Source organism: Triticum aestivum, chromosome 3A (genome assembly GCF_018294505.1).
Source record: "Triticum aestivum cultivar Chinese Spring chromosome 3A, IWGSC CS RefSeq v2.1, whole genome shotgun sequence".
NCBI lineage: Eukaryota > Viridiplantae > Streptophyta > Magnoliopsida > Poales > Poaceae > Triticum > Triticum aestivum.
In genome coordinates, this window is record NC_057800.1 from 573,728,549 (window position 1) to 573,742,738 (window position 14,190).

Consider the following 14,190-nt stretch of genomic DNA (forward strand, 5'->3'; position numbering starts at 1 on the left):
ACCCAAAGCCAAGCACTTCTCCCATTGCAAGAAAAACCAATCTAGTTGGCCAAACCAAACCGATAGTTCAAAGAGAATTACAAAGATATCAAATCATGCATATAACAATGCAGAGAAGATTCAAATAATATTCATAGATAAGCTGATCATAAATCCACAATTCATCGGATCTCGACAAACACACCGCAAAAGAAGATTACATTGGATAGATCTCCAAGAACATCGAGGAGAACATGGTATTGAGAATCAAAGAGATAGAAGAAGCCATCTAGCAACTAGCTATGGACCCGTAGGTCTGAGGTAAACTACTCACGCTTCATCAGAAGGGCAATAGAGTTGATGTAGATGCCCTCCATGATCGAATCCCCCTCTGGGAGGGTGCCGAAAAAGTCCCAAGATGGGATCTCAAAGTAACATAAGGTTGTGGCGGTGGAAAAGTGTTTTCGTGGATGCTTTTGGAGGTTCGGGATTGTATGTGAATATATAGGAGGAAGAAGTAGGTAAGGGTAGTCACGAGGGTGCACAAGGTAGGGGGGTGCGCCCTACTCCCTGGGTGCGCCCTCCACCCTTGTGGCTGCCTCGTGGCTCTTCTAACTTGATCTCTAAGTCTCCTGGGTGTCTTCTGTTCCAAGAAAAATCATCAGAAAGGTTTTATTCCGTTTGGACTCCGTTTAGTATTTGTCGGTGTCAAAAGCGGCGGATCTCGGGTAGGGGGTCCCGAACTGTGCGTCTAGGCTGGATGGTAACAGGAGGCAGGGGACACGATGTTTTACCCACATTCGGGCCCTCTTGATGGAGGTAAAACCCTACGTCCTGCTTGATTAATATTGATGATATGGGTAGTACAAGAGTAGATCTACCACGAGATCGGGGAGGCTAAACCCTAGAAGCTAGCCTATGGTATGATTGTATGTTATGGTTGTATGTCCTACGGACCAAAACCCTTCGGTTTATATAGACACCAGAGAGGGTTAGGGTTACACAAGGTCGGTTACAAAGGAGGAGATATCCATATCCGTATTGCCTAGCTTGCCTTCCACGCCAAGTAGAGTCCCATCCGGACATGAGACGAAGTCTTCAATCTTGTATCTTCATAGTCTAACAGTCTGGACAATGGAGATAGTCCGGCTGTCCATAGACCCCCTAATCCAGGACTCCCTCAGTAGCCCCTGAACCAGGCTTCAATGATGATGAGTCCAGCGTGCAGTATTGTCTTCGGCATTGCAAGGCGGGTTCCTTCTCCGAATACATCACAGAAGAATTTGAATACGAGGATAGTGTCCAACCCTGCAAAATAAGTTCCACATTCCATCGTAGAGAGAATAATATTTTTGCAGATCTAATTTGCTGGCTTGTTTTGGCAGCATGACATTATGTCATGGTCCGGTGATTATTCGAACCATTTCCTTTAACCAGCCCCACACATAACGCGAGGCAGTTTTTTGACACGTCTTGTCAAAGCAAAGATCGTGTCCCCTTATTACGGGATTCTCATCAATACGAGCATGGGTAACCCAACCGCACCATCAATTACGGCGCTTGGGGGATAAGCGAGTTTTACCAGGCAAGTGGGGACGCTTAGCTCCGTCCGCCCATATAAAGGGATAAGGATTCACCTTTCTATCCACGCCCTCTTCCTCCTTTGCTCATCCGTTTTCGCACACTCGAGCTCTAGCACCCAAGTCCACACTTCCCACCTCAACCTTCTCCAACCATGTCCGGAGCGGGAGGCAGGTGGATGGTCTCCTCCGTCATGGAGGGAGACATCAAGAAACTGAGGAGAGCTGGATACCTGCCCGACGACATCGCGCACCGGCTCCCAGATGAGGGGCAACTCATCCCCACCCCCTGGCCCCATGAGAGGGTAGTATTCCTCACCCATTTCCTCCGTAGACTGGGATTCCCTCTCCATCCATTCGTCTGGGGGCTCATGTTCTATTACGGCCTGGATTTCCACGATCTGGCCCCGAACTTCATCCTCAACATCTCGGCGTTTATCGTCGTGTGCGAGGCCTTCCTCCGCATCAAGCCCCACTTCGGCTTATGGCTGAAGACCTTCAATGTCAAGCCGAAGGTGGTGGGCAGCCGCCAGGCGGAGTGCGGAGGCGCCATGGTGGGCAAGATGCCCAACGTAAGATGGCTCGATGGCTCCTTTGTGGAAACCATAAAGGGGTGGCAATCGGGATGGTTCTACATCACCGAGCCGCGCGACCCTGTATGGGCAGCGGCCCCTGAGTTCCGATCTGGCATCCCCACGCGGCTCACCTCCTGGAAAGAGAAGGGCCTGTCCTGGGGTAGTTCGGAAGAGCTGACCGGACTCCAAACATGTATTCAAAACATGGTGAACAAGAAGCTCAATCTTGTCAACATAGTCCAAGTTATGCTCATCCACCGGATCCTCCCATGCCAACAACGGGAGTTCAACTTGTGGGAGTTCGACCCGACGTAGCACCGAACTCTGAACATGCTCTTCGACACGACTCATGAAGATGCCTGGAGGGTGCTGTTCAAAAGTGCCGAGGTCCCCCTCCTATTACTGAGGATCGCGGATTCAGCACGAAGCGCCAAGCCAGTGAGGTAAGCTGCTTTACCTTTCACAGGATACTTATTTTTTTATAGATTGACTCTATGTGGGATCTAAACTCCCGTACCTTTGACAGGACTGGAAGAAGATGGCCGGACAGATCGACTATCCGGCTCCTTTGCCCGAAGGCCCCGCAGACGCTCTTCTGGTGAAGATGTTGACTCCGGCCCCTTATACGGTGCCGGAGAAGACCAAGAAGGCCAAGGGAACCTGAAAGAGTTCCCGACTCCAGGCGTCGTCGGACTCACCGTCCGATGACTCTGCGGCGCACTCTTCCCCCGAAGACCAGGAAGAAGAAGAAGAAGAAGATGCTCCCCCACTGACTGGGGGAGACAGGAAAAGGAAGGCCGCCCCAACTGGGGGGCCGAAGGGTCCAAGAAGGGAAGGACTCTCCTTCCGGACAGCTCCACCATCGCCGACGAAGGCAAAGACGAGTGGTTGCCTAGGGCCAAGCCCCCAGGGAGATCGTAAGTATTCGGATACCAGAGTAACCCATAGGATTCCTTTGTCGCACTGCTTTCCCTAACGCCGAACACAATTATGCAGGCCGCCACGAGCCAGTATCGATGTATCGTCGGACGGCTCCTTGGGCTTGTCGTACATGGATAGCGATCCAGTCCCGACCGCCACCTCCCCTCATCCTGCCGACGACACCGAGGTGTTGTCTCAAGAGGCACCGGATCGAGGGGAGACAGTCCCGGAGGCACCTCAATGCGACCTTCCGGACTCCGGGAGCCGAGGGTACGGGGCCCCTGAGAGCTCTGAGTTCGGCCCTCAGCCGAACACCACGTTGGAACCTCCAGCGGTTCCAGGCTCGGGCAGGTGGCCTCCTTCTAAGAGGGGCAAGATGCCTGTGCCGGTGACCTCTATCCATCCAGAGGCGCTGGACAATCTGCTGGAAGCGCTTCGCAGCGCTTCCATCGACGAGGAGCACCGCACTATCATGAGTGCGGTGATCCAGAAGGTTCAGTCCCAAGAGCGGATTGACTGAAGCATGTGCCAGCCTTCTAACAGGCTTCGAGGTAAGTGTTTCAAAATGTAGTAGAAATATTACCGCATAGACAATAGCCCCTGATGCTTTGTTCGGTGTTCACAAAGAAAAGCCAAGCAGAGGATTAAATAATATCGCATGAGTCTAATATAAGTGTGTCAATATGCATATGCAGGCTTCGCTGCTGGCGTCCGCCGCACTGACTGCGGAGGTCGCCGTACTGAAGCAGGACCTCAAGGGGTCCAGGAAAGAGCCCGGCCTTGCCAAGAGGCAGCTCGAGGAGAACAAGGGTAAGTAATAACCTGTCTATAGATATGTATATATAAAAGAGGACGCGATTGCAAAATGACAGGATCATCGTATGTTTGCCAGGGGCCACGACCGAGGTGGCGACACTGAAGCAAGCGCTAACCAAGGTCGAAGATAAAGCGGCCAAGGAGCGCACCGAGCGAGAGAAGCACGAGGCTCGGGTGGGCAAGGTGCAGCAAGAGCTCCAGGCTCTCATGGCGAAGCATGAGGCGTTGGAGCTTGAATCAAAGACACGGGAGTCTGAGCTTGCCGCGGCCCTCAAGAGTGTAAAAAGTGCCAAGGCCGAAGCCCAAAAGGCCCTCCAAGAGATCGACGCGATGAAGAAGATAGCGGCGGGTAAGGCTTTCTATATGCAAAGCAAGCATGTAAAAGTAAATTACCGATTACTTACCCGAATCCGGAGCTCTTCAGGAGCATTCGCAAATTTGCCCTGCAGTGTGTCCAATGCCGCACAATTTTACCAGGCCGAGGATGGAAGCTCGACGGAGAAGCTGTTCTAGTCTCAGTATGCTGAAGCCGGACATCCGGTGCCAATGAGCGACCAGCTGAAGCAGATGGTCGAGCTACATAAGGCGGCCGATCAGGCCATGAAGAGCTTTATAGTCCGGCTGTGGCCTGGCGACACCCTTCCGAACAGCTTCTTCGGCCTGGTGAGGCGGCTTGTGGATGCATGCCCACGGCTGGAGGTCGTCAAGCGATCTGTCTGCATTGAAGGTGCACGTCGGGCTTTCGCCCGTGTGAAATTGCAGTGGGTCAAGCTAGACGCTGTGAAGCTGATCAAGGAGGGGCCGCCGGAGGGCAAGGAGCACCGCCACCCCGAGATGTACTACGAGGGTGTTCTGCCGGGTGCCCGTCTCATCGCGGACGAGTGTTCAAAAGATGTAATATTTGAGTGAGACTTGCTCATTTTATCCTGTATGTATGAAAACTTGTTTCATATGCGCTATGCAACGCTTGTTGGAATTTAAAATATTACCTTCTGTTTGGCTGTTTATCCAATCTAAGAGATGGCTAGTCCTCAGCTTCTGCCCCCATGCCACGAGTGCTGGGGTGTTCGGGATAAACCTGAGCACTCTTGTTCCCATGTTTGGGTCCTTCGAGGGAGGTGCTCAGCACAGCGAACAAGGCAACCAGACTAATAATGCTTTATCACTCTCACTTAGCCATAGAATTCTATAATTTTAAATTTCGGCGAAGCCCCTGGTATTCGGAAGGCCGAATTCAGGGCGCGATACACGCCTTTAAGCCGGACAGGGCCGGCCCCTCGCTCTAAGTGGCATAAGTCTTTTGGGACTTGAAAACCTCGCCGAACAGCGACCAGTCTCTCGCCTTATCATGACAGTCAGTTTTAGCTTTCTCTACTGAGGTGCTGAACCCAGCAGAACCGGGGCACAATCGCAGTAGTTCTCCTAGCGCTACCTTAGCCGATAGAGCGGAACATACGGTACCAAAACATAGGAGCCGGGCAAACGAAACATTTGACCAAAGACATGATTCGGAGCTGATGCATATAATGTTATAAGTTCGGGGTGCCGCACTTGTGAAAGTGTTCAGACTTTTCACACCGCATTGTGGGGTACGTAAGCCCCTGGTGTATTGGCCGTACCATAGTGTACGGTTGCAAGGCGTCATTAATGAACACACACACACACACACACACACACACACACACACACACACATATATATATATATATATATAACAAGAATGCAATAATAGTCGTAATGTCATGCATTGTTTATTAAAAAATTGCGTTAAAGCAGAGTGATATAGATAGTGTGATAAGCAAAGAGTAGGACTATGTTCCTTCCAAGGGCAAGCTGAGGAATGATATTAAATTGAATATTTCACTCGTTACTGTAATCAACCTGGGAATTCCGTGGTATAACGTAGCTGTCTGCCTCCTTGGTTGCTGCATCATGTGTTCGGCAATAGTGCTGCCGGACAGTGTTTCCAGAGATTAAGGTCCTGAAAGAAAAAGAAAAATAACCAAACGGGAAGCCCCTAGTGCGGTTTAGGCCGCGTCTTGGGGCGTGCAGCAGTTGTGCCCCCCTCCCCACCTGTGCCCATGGTATTTTTAATGCGTAATTATGTACGCGCGGCATGAGTTTCGCCGCTGGGCTAGGATTGGGGTGGCCGCCGTATTGCTACGTGAGCTCAGATCGCGCCAGGCAGTCTATTTGCCGATTGCCCCGAGCGCGCTTGAAGGTGTCCGGGCTGTGAAGTGCCGATCTGGTTGATTGTCTTGAGAGGCTGCCTTGCGTTTCTGCTGCGAGGGCTGCGGTGTGCTCCTCTGTTCGGAGAGAGCGCTCTGTGTTTCGATTGACTGTAATAACTCCGCGAGGTCCTGGCATCTTGAGCTTAAGGTATGCATAATGCGGTACCGCATTGAATCTAGAAAATGCGGTTCGCCCGAGCAGGGCATGATAACCGCTGCGGAACGGGACTATATCAAAGGTTAACTCTTCGCTTCGGAAGTTATCTGGGGATCCGAAGACCACTTCCAGTGTAATTGAGCCTGTGCAATGGGCCTATACACCTGGAATGACGCCCTTAAAGGTCGTTTTTGTGGGTTTGATCCTTGAGGGGTCTATACCCATTTTGCGCACCGTGTCCTGATAAAGCAGGTTCAGGCTACTGCCGCCATCCATAAGGACTCGAGTGAGGTGAAATCCGTCAATGATTGGGTCTAGGAACAGTGTGGCGAATCTGCCATGACGGATACTAGTGGGATGGTCCCTGCGATCGACGGTGATCGGGCAGGAGGACCAAGGGTTGAACTTTGGGGCGACTGGCTCCAACGCATATACGTCCCTGAGCGCACACTTCCGCTCCCTCTTGGGGATGTGGGTTGTGTATATCATGTTCACCGTCCGCACTTGTGGGGGAAACCTCTTATGTCCTCCAGTGTGCGGCTGCCGGGGCTCCTCCTCGTCATCGCTATGCGGCCCCTTGTCCTTGTTTTCGGCAATTAACTTGTCGGCCTGCTTGAACACCCAACAATCCCTGTTGGTGTGATTGGCTGGCTTGTCTGGGGTGCCGTGTATTTGACACGAGCGATCGAGTATACGGTCCAAGCTGGACGGACCCGGCGTACTTTGTTTGAATGGCTTTTTCCGCTGACCGGGTTTAGAGCCTTTGAATCCGGAATTGACTGTCGTATCCTCAGTATTTTCGCTGTTAATGCGGCGCTTATGTTTGTTGTGACGTGACCTCCTATTGCCATCCTTGGTATCTGAGGTACCATGGTTCTTTGATATGTTATTACTGCGAGCCAGCCAGCTGTCTTCTCCCGCACAAAAGCGGGTCATGAGCGTCGTGAGAGCTGCCATAGATTTCGGCTTTTCCTGACCAAGGTGCCGGGCTAGCCACTCGTCTCGGATGTTGTGTTTGAAAGCCGCTAAGGCCTCCGCATCCGGACAGTCGACGATTTGATTTTTCTTTGTAAGGAACCGAGTCCAGAATTGCCTGGCCGACTCTTCTGGCTGCTGAATTATGTGGCTCAAGTCATCGACGTCTGGTGGTCGCACATAGTGCCCTGAAAGTTGTCGAGGAATGCGGCTTCCAGATCTTCCCAACAGCTAATGGAGTCCGCTGGCAAGCTGTTAAGCCAATGCCGCGCTGGTCCTTTGAGCTTTAGTGGGAGGTATTTGATGGCGTGTAAGTCATCACCGCGGGCCATGTGGATGTGGAGGAGGAAATCCTCAATCCATACTGCGGGATCTGTTGTGCCGTCGTATGATTCAATATTTACAGGTTTGAAACCTTCTGGGAATTGATGTTCCATTACTTCGTTTGTGAAGCATAAGGGGTGTGCGGCGCCTCTGTATTGGGTATATCACGACGCAGCTCGAATGGGTCTTGCCCGCTGTGTTCAGCCCGACCGGATTTGCTTTTACTGTATCCGGTGTGACGTTTATCGTCTCGCAGAGTGGTGCGCCGTCGTGATCCGTAGATCGATCTTGCATGCTTTGCGTTGTCCTCCAATATGTCTCATAGGTCTGGCGTATCTCCCCATGCCTTTTTATTTGAATGGTGTCGGGGTGGAGGTGAGCTTTTGGCTGGAATGCCTCTCTATTGCAGCCACGAGGTGGCCGATCAGCCATATCATACGCTTCTTCCTCCAGTTGGGGTAGTAGCCTGCACTTTGGGTAATTCTTGGAGGGGCGCTCGAGTTTATATTCCTCGGCCGCGAGGACTTCAGTCCATCTGTCAGCTAGCAGATCTTGATCAGCTTGAAGCTTCTGCTGCTTTTTCTTTAGGCTATTTGCCGTGGCCATAAGCTGGCGCTTGAAGCGCTCTTGTTCGACGGGATCCTCTGGTACGGTGAATTCATCGTCGCCAAGGCTTGCCTCGTCTTCGAAGGGGGGGATGTAATTGTCATCCTCCTCCTCTCCGTCTGCCGCTCTCTCAGGAGAGTTGGCTCCTTCATCCTCCTGCTCTAAATCTTGCTGGAGGGGGAATGTTGTTGTCTTCGGCACTATCCGGAGTGTTATTATCTCCTGTGCCGGTATCACCACTTTTGCTTTGGCGGGACTTAGAGCGGCGCCGCTGACGTTGGCGCTTGGGTTGCTTCTTGGAGGGGTCATCCTCCGCTATCTCGTTGCCATTGCCTTCATTGGGTGTATCCACCATGTATATGTCATATGACGAGGTGGCTTTCCAGTGCCCTATAGGCGCTGGTTCATGTTCGTCTCCTACATCGTCATCCATACCGTCGATGTCTTCGGAGTCGAAGTCGAGCATGTCGGTTAAATCTTCGACAGTGGCTACAAGGTGGCTGGTGGGTGGGCGTCGAATTTCTTCGTCGTCCGCATCCCAATCCTGTTGGCCATAATTCGGCCAGGGCTCTCCTGACAAAGAGAGAGACCTTAGTGAATTCAGAATGTCGCCGAAGGGCGAGTGCTGAAAGATATCCGCGGCGGTGAATTCCATGGTCGGCGCCCAATCGGATTCGATTGGTAGGGGCGCGGGCGATTCGGAGTCAGAAAAAGAGTTCGACACCTTGGAGTCACGGGCTGCACAGATGATTAGGCTGGTGTTCGGCTCGATCACCGTTGACACTACAGCCCCTGAGGCGGTGTCTAACCACCCGTCCTCGATTGGCGCAGTTGGCTCCGAGCTAAGGGTCGGAGCTGATGCGGGCACGACCTCTGGGGTACTATTCGGCGGCAGAGCCAGGTCATACCCATCGTGAAAGTCCGGCGCACCCGGCTGTGGTTCGAATCCGTCGAAGATCAAGTCTCCGCGGATGTCGGCCGTGTAGTTCAAACTTCCAAGTTTGACCTGAAGGCCAAGGGCATAGCTTTCAATCTGCTCCAAATGGCCAAGCGAATTAGCCCGCAGTGCAAAGGCGCCGAATACGAAGATCTATCCAGGGAGAAAAGCCTCGCCCTGGACCGCATCGCTATCGATGATAGTAGGAGCCATCAAGCCTAATGACGACAACACAGAGGAACTCTTAATGAAAGCACCAATGTCGGTGTCAAACCCGGCGGATCTCGGGTAGGGGGTCCCGAACTGTGCGTCTAGGCCGGATGGTAACAGGAGGCAGGGGACACGATGTTTTACCCAGGTTCGAGCCCTCTTGATGGAGGTAAAACCCTACGTCCTGCTTGATTAATATTGATGATATGGGTAGTACAAGAGTAGATCTACCACGAGATCGGAGAGGCTAAACCCTAGAAGCTAGCATATGGTATGATTGTTGTTATGGTTGTATGTCCTACGGACTAAAACCCTTCGGTTTATATAGACACCGGAGAGGGTTAGGGTTACACAAGGTCGGTTACAAAGGAGGAGATATCCATATCTGTATTGCCTAGCTTGCCTTCCACGCCAAGTAGAGTCCCATCCGGACACGAGACGAAGTCTTCAATCTTGTATCTTCATAGTTTAACAGTCCGGCCAATGGAGATAGTCCGGCTGTCCGGAGACCCCCTAATCCAGGACTCCCTCTGTATTCCTTCTCCGTGAAGCTAAAAAACAAGGACAAACAGAAACTGGCACTGGGCTCCAGGTTAATAGGTTAGTCCCAAAAATAATATAAAATAGCATATTAATGCATATAAAACATTCAAAACAGATAATATAATAGCATGGAACATTATAGATACGTTGGAGACGTATCAACCTCGCTCTTTCATCTTGGGCTAACCTGTTTTGCTATCAAAGTTTCGATTGGATTCCGAAAAGATGAAGTTAGAAAAATATATCAATTGGGAGTTATAACAGCAAACCAGTTAAACAAACAAGGAATTAAAGAGTTTCAATTCGACGCTGAAAAGTAGTTATTTACATCATTGTAACCGGTTGCTGCAGCAAAGTAGTTAAATAAACAAGTTTTGCAAAAGGTACCTGTTGTGGCATTGGAGTTTCTCTTGGATCGTGAAAATTGAGTAGCGAGTAACGTGATTAGAGCAACCGGTTGCAGCAGCAAATCAGTTAAACAAACAAGTTTTGCAAAAGGAACCTGTTGTGGCATTGGAATTTCTCTTGGATCCTGAAAATTTTAGTAGTCAGTAACTTGATTAGAGCAACAAGTTATAACAGCAAACCTGTTACACAAATATATTTTTGAAAATGTACCTGCGGTGCAATTGGACTTCCAATTGGATCCTGAAAAACTTGAAGTTGGTAAGGTGATTACAACAACAAGTTACAGCAGCAAACCAGGTAAACAAGGAAGTTTCTAAAAAATACCTGTTGCGCCAAAGGAGTTTCAGTTGGATCCTGCAAACTTGAATGTTAGCAATCATAAATGAAGTGTTGCAAGAGCCATAAGAAACTAACATCAAACTAGTAAAACTAACCAGTTTTGGCAACATATTTAATTACACATGAACTAGTAAAACTAACAAGTTCTTGGCAACGTATTAAAGTAACAAGTTGGTACCGTTTACCAACAACATAGACATCTGTAAATTTTTTTGATGTAAGCAAAATGATTCCAACACACACATATATATATACACTATTCTAATCCCGAGATTAGAATAACTATTTGGATCACAGCCAGTCCTATAAGGACCGACTGGATGTTCCTGAACTCCTCGAAGGCCCGAACCGGCAGGCGAAAAAAAAGAACACCACCCCCAATCCACGAACCACCCTCCACCTTCCCCGAACTACCCCCAATCCCACACCTCTCACTCTCTCCCGATCCCCCATGGTGCCGCCGTGGCTGCCTGCCCAGGATCCCGCTGCACTGCCGCCGCTCCGGCGCGACGCTGCCCCGTGGCCGCTTGCGCACTCCGCGGAACGCGCGCCGGCTGCTTGCGTCCGCCGTCTCTTGCTTCACCGGCGCTGCGGTGGAGTGAGCGCTGCCGTGGCCTCGGGCGTGGCTTCCTGGTACTTGGAGAGCATGTCGAGCAGCAACATCTTGTCGGCATCGATGTTGTCGAACGGGAGCAGTGGCGGCGTGGCCGGGGCTCGGTGGTGCCAGGTCGCCGAGTCGGCGGAGCTGGTGGAGAAGCCCGGCGAGGCGAGGCGAGGGCGAGTGCTGCTGCAGCAGCAGCTGCTCGGTGGTGTGTGGTCATGGCATGGCGGGTCAGAAAGTTAACGACGCCCGTGGTGAGCCGCGCCTCCTCCGGCGCACCGCCACCACCACCTACTCCGGCGCGACGCTGCCCCCACCTCCTCCCAGCTCCATCGCCTCCTCCGGCGCGCCGACGCACAGCCCCTCCCGACGGGCCCCTCTGCGGGCGCCGCCCCCATCCCACCTCCTCCTAGGCACGCCACCACCACTCCCGTCTCCGGCGACCCATCCCGCATCTCGATCTGGAGTGGTTCACCCCTTGGGGCTTGGGAAGTTCACCGCAGCCGGTAAGTGCCGTCGAAGGGCGGTGATCTGCAACTTCCTCTCCTTCCTCGCCTTCGTCACCTGTCGTTGCTTTGACGCCACCAGCTGACCCATCTCAGGCCGGCGTCCCCGCGCCCAGCCGGAGCTCGCCTGCCTCGAAGATGATCTGCAGGACTAGAGCACAATATGCTAAAGAGATTGTAATTGCCGCACGTCCAGGAAGCCCTTGGCTCAAGCATCAAAGAGAGAACTAGTTGTTTAGGTAGCGGTGGAGGAATATGTGCATCGATGCATGATTTGAAGCAAGAACTTTCTTTATTACTTTGATCTTCGAAGCCGGGCACTGACGGATTACCAATTTACTTCTCTGAACTTATCAAAAAACTGCTAGAGGTCCACTGATGTATCGCTGCAGCTCCTGACAATGCCCCGCGCTGCCACCACCTCCAGTCACTTCAATTTAGTTCAACCTGCCCAGCCACATTAGCTCGATTGTTTGTGTTTTGAAGAACAAAACAGAGTTGGCTAAAAATTTGCAGCAGTTCAATGAATCTCACAGTGGAAGGAATCATGTGGGAAAAGTTGCTTTCACCCATTCTGGTGCTGCAACAATTTTTTTTGATTGTGTGTCATCAAAATTTTGTTTATCTATCATGTGGTGCTACTTTTCTGTCTCTCCCTATCGCTCTCTCTAATTGATTCTAATCCACAGCCGACAGTGCCCCAAACATCTACGGATGGAGCTCTTGCGACCGATTGCTAAAGTTCTAATTAAAAATGGAGAGAAGTCCAGTGAAGAAGTTAAAATGACGAAGAAAAACAACACTTGATGACTACTGAGTTAACTGACGAAAGGAGGAATACGTGAGGCATATGATTTTCGTTAGTTTGATATCTCTACATATTTTATCAGTGAACGACTCCTTGTTTTATTAGTGAACATAAAAAATGTAACTAGTTCCAACACTTAAAAGTTTTTTTAAGTTAGTGTTAACTTAAATAACATTTTGCTGTGGCATATCGTGTGTTAGAAAACAAAAAATCACCGGCTCAGATTTAAGTGAAAAAAGAAACTATAGAAGTTCATATATTGATCTTGAGAGAGTTCAAACTATGTGTGTGTGCAAACTTTGACGCCCTCCATCTGTTTAATGAAAAATTCCAGCGAAGAGCTCAAAAGAATTTCTCGTTTGTTAAAAAAACAAAGCTAAGCTAAGGCACTACTTTCTCGTATATGAATGAGATGTTATCTAAAAAAGGATATACAAGAAATTGCTCGTGTTTCTTTTTAAAAAAAAATAGATTTTTCTCGTTTCTCAAAAATAACCAAAAAAATTTAAAGTTAGATTTTCCTCGTTTCTAAAAAATAAGAGAGAAGGCCAACTCAAAATAAACAGAGCAGTCCAAAAAAGTTTATAAAAATGGATTTTCAAAAAAATAGAAAATTTGAAATAACCGAGAAGGTCAATAAAATGTACAAGTTCAAATTTGACAACCCTTGAAATTCAATTTCCATTAACCGAGAAGATAAAAAAACTAGAAGTTCAAATTTAAAAACCTAGAAAGTTGTTGCTTATGTAAAACCATATTTTTCTAAGAAGTTCAAAGTAAAAAAATAGAGAAGTTCGAAGGTAAAAAAAACTTAGATGTTTTATCGTCACTAAATAATAAAATAAAGAAGTTCAAAAAAAAAGGAAAAACTAAAAAAAGATTTAAAAGCATTTTCTCGTTTTTTAAACCGAAACACTGAGAAGTCCAAATTGATAACTATCAGAAGTTCACGTATTGCATGCCGTGCATATAGTACGAGAAAAAAAGAATAAAAAAGGTAAAGTTTAAAATTTGTTGCTAGAAGTTCAAGTGCTCTTCCCTCTAAAGTTCAGAAATTCTTGTTATTAAAGAAAACTCGGATTTTCCTCGTTATTAAATAATGGAAACAAGAAGTTCAAAAATTAAATAACAAGAAGTTCAACTTTTAATAATAGAGTGCTTCAAAATTTCGTAAAAAAGATTAAGAAATAAAACCAGGAAGTCCATATTAAAAAGATGGAGAAGTTCGATGATTATAGAAAACTCAGATTTTCCTCGTTATTAAAGAATGGAAACAAGAAGTTCAAAAATTAAATAACAAGAAGTTCAACTTTTAATAATATAGCGCTTCAAAATTTCGTAAAAAAGGATTAAGAAATGAAACCAGGAAGTCCATATTAAAAAGATGGAGAAGATCGATGATTATAGAAAACTCAGATTTTCCTCGTTATTAAAGAATGGAAACAAGAAGTTCAAAAATAAAAAACATGAAGCTCAACTTTTAAAAATATAATGCTTCAAAATTTCATAAAAGGATTAAGAAATAAAACCAGGAATTCCATATTAAAAAGATGGAGAAGTTCGATGATTATAGAAAACTCAAATTTACCTCGTTATGAAACAATGCAAGGAAGAATTTCAAAAATAAAATAACAAGAAGTTCAACTTTAAAAAATGGAGCGCTTCAAAATTCAT

The 14,190-nt window shown here is 48.5% G+C and overlaps 1 protein-coding gene across 1 annotated transcript; it reads left to right on the forward strand.

Moving 5' to 3' along the window:
- The first annotated feature begins 10,923 nt into the window (after positions 1-10,923).
- LOC123058683 (formin-like protein 19) lies at positions 10,924-12,359 on the forward strand. The gene is made up of 2 exons (XM_044481387.1): positions 10,924-11,708; positions 11,805-12,359. The coding sequence occupies exons 1-2, from the start codon at positions 11,426-11,428 to the stop codon at positions 11,861-11,863; spliced, it is 342 nt and encodes a 113-aa protein (XP_044337322.1). The 5' UTR covers positions 10,924-11,425; the 3' UTR covers positions 11,864-12,359.
- The last annotated feature ends 1,831 nt before the right edge of the window (positions 12,360-14,190 follow it).

Excerpts from the sequence above, each read along its gene's own strand:
- LOC123058683 (XM_044481387.1), top strand. The coding sequence starts at position 11,426 with ATGGCGGGTCAGAAAGTTAACGACGCCCGTGGTGAGCCGCGCCTCCTC. Across the intron at positions 11,709-11,804 it reads TGGGAAGTTCACCGCAGCCG|GCCGGCGTCCCCGCGCCCAG; the intron begins GTAAGTGCCGTC and ends GACCCATCTCAG.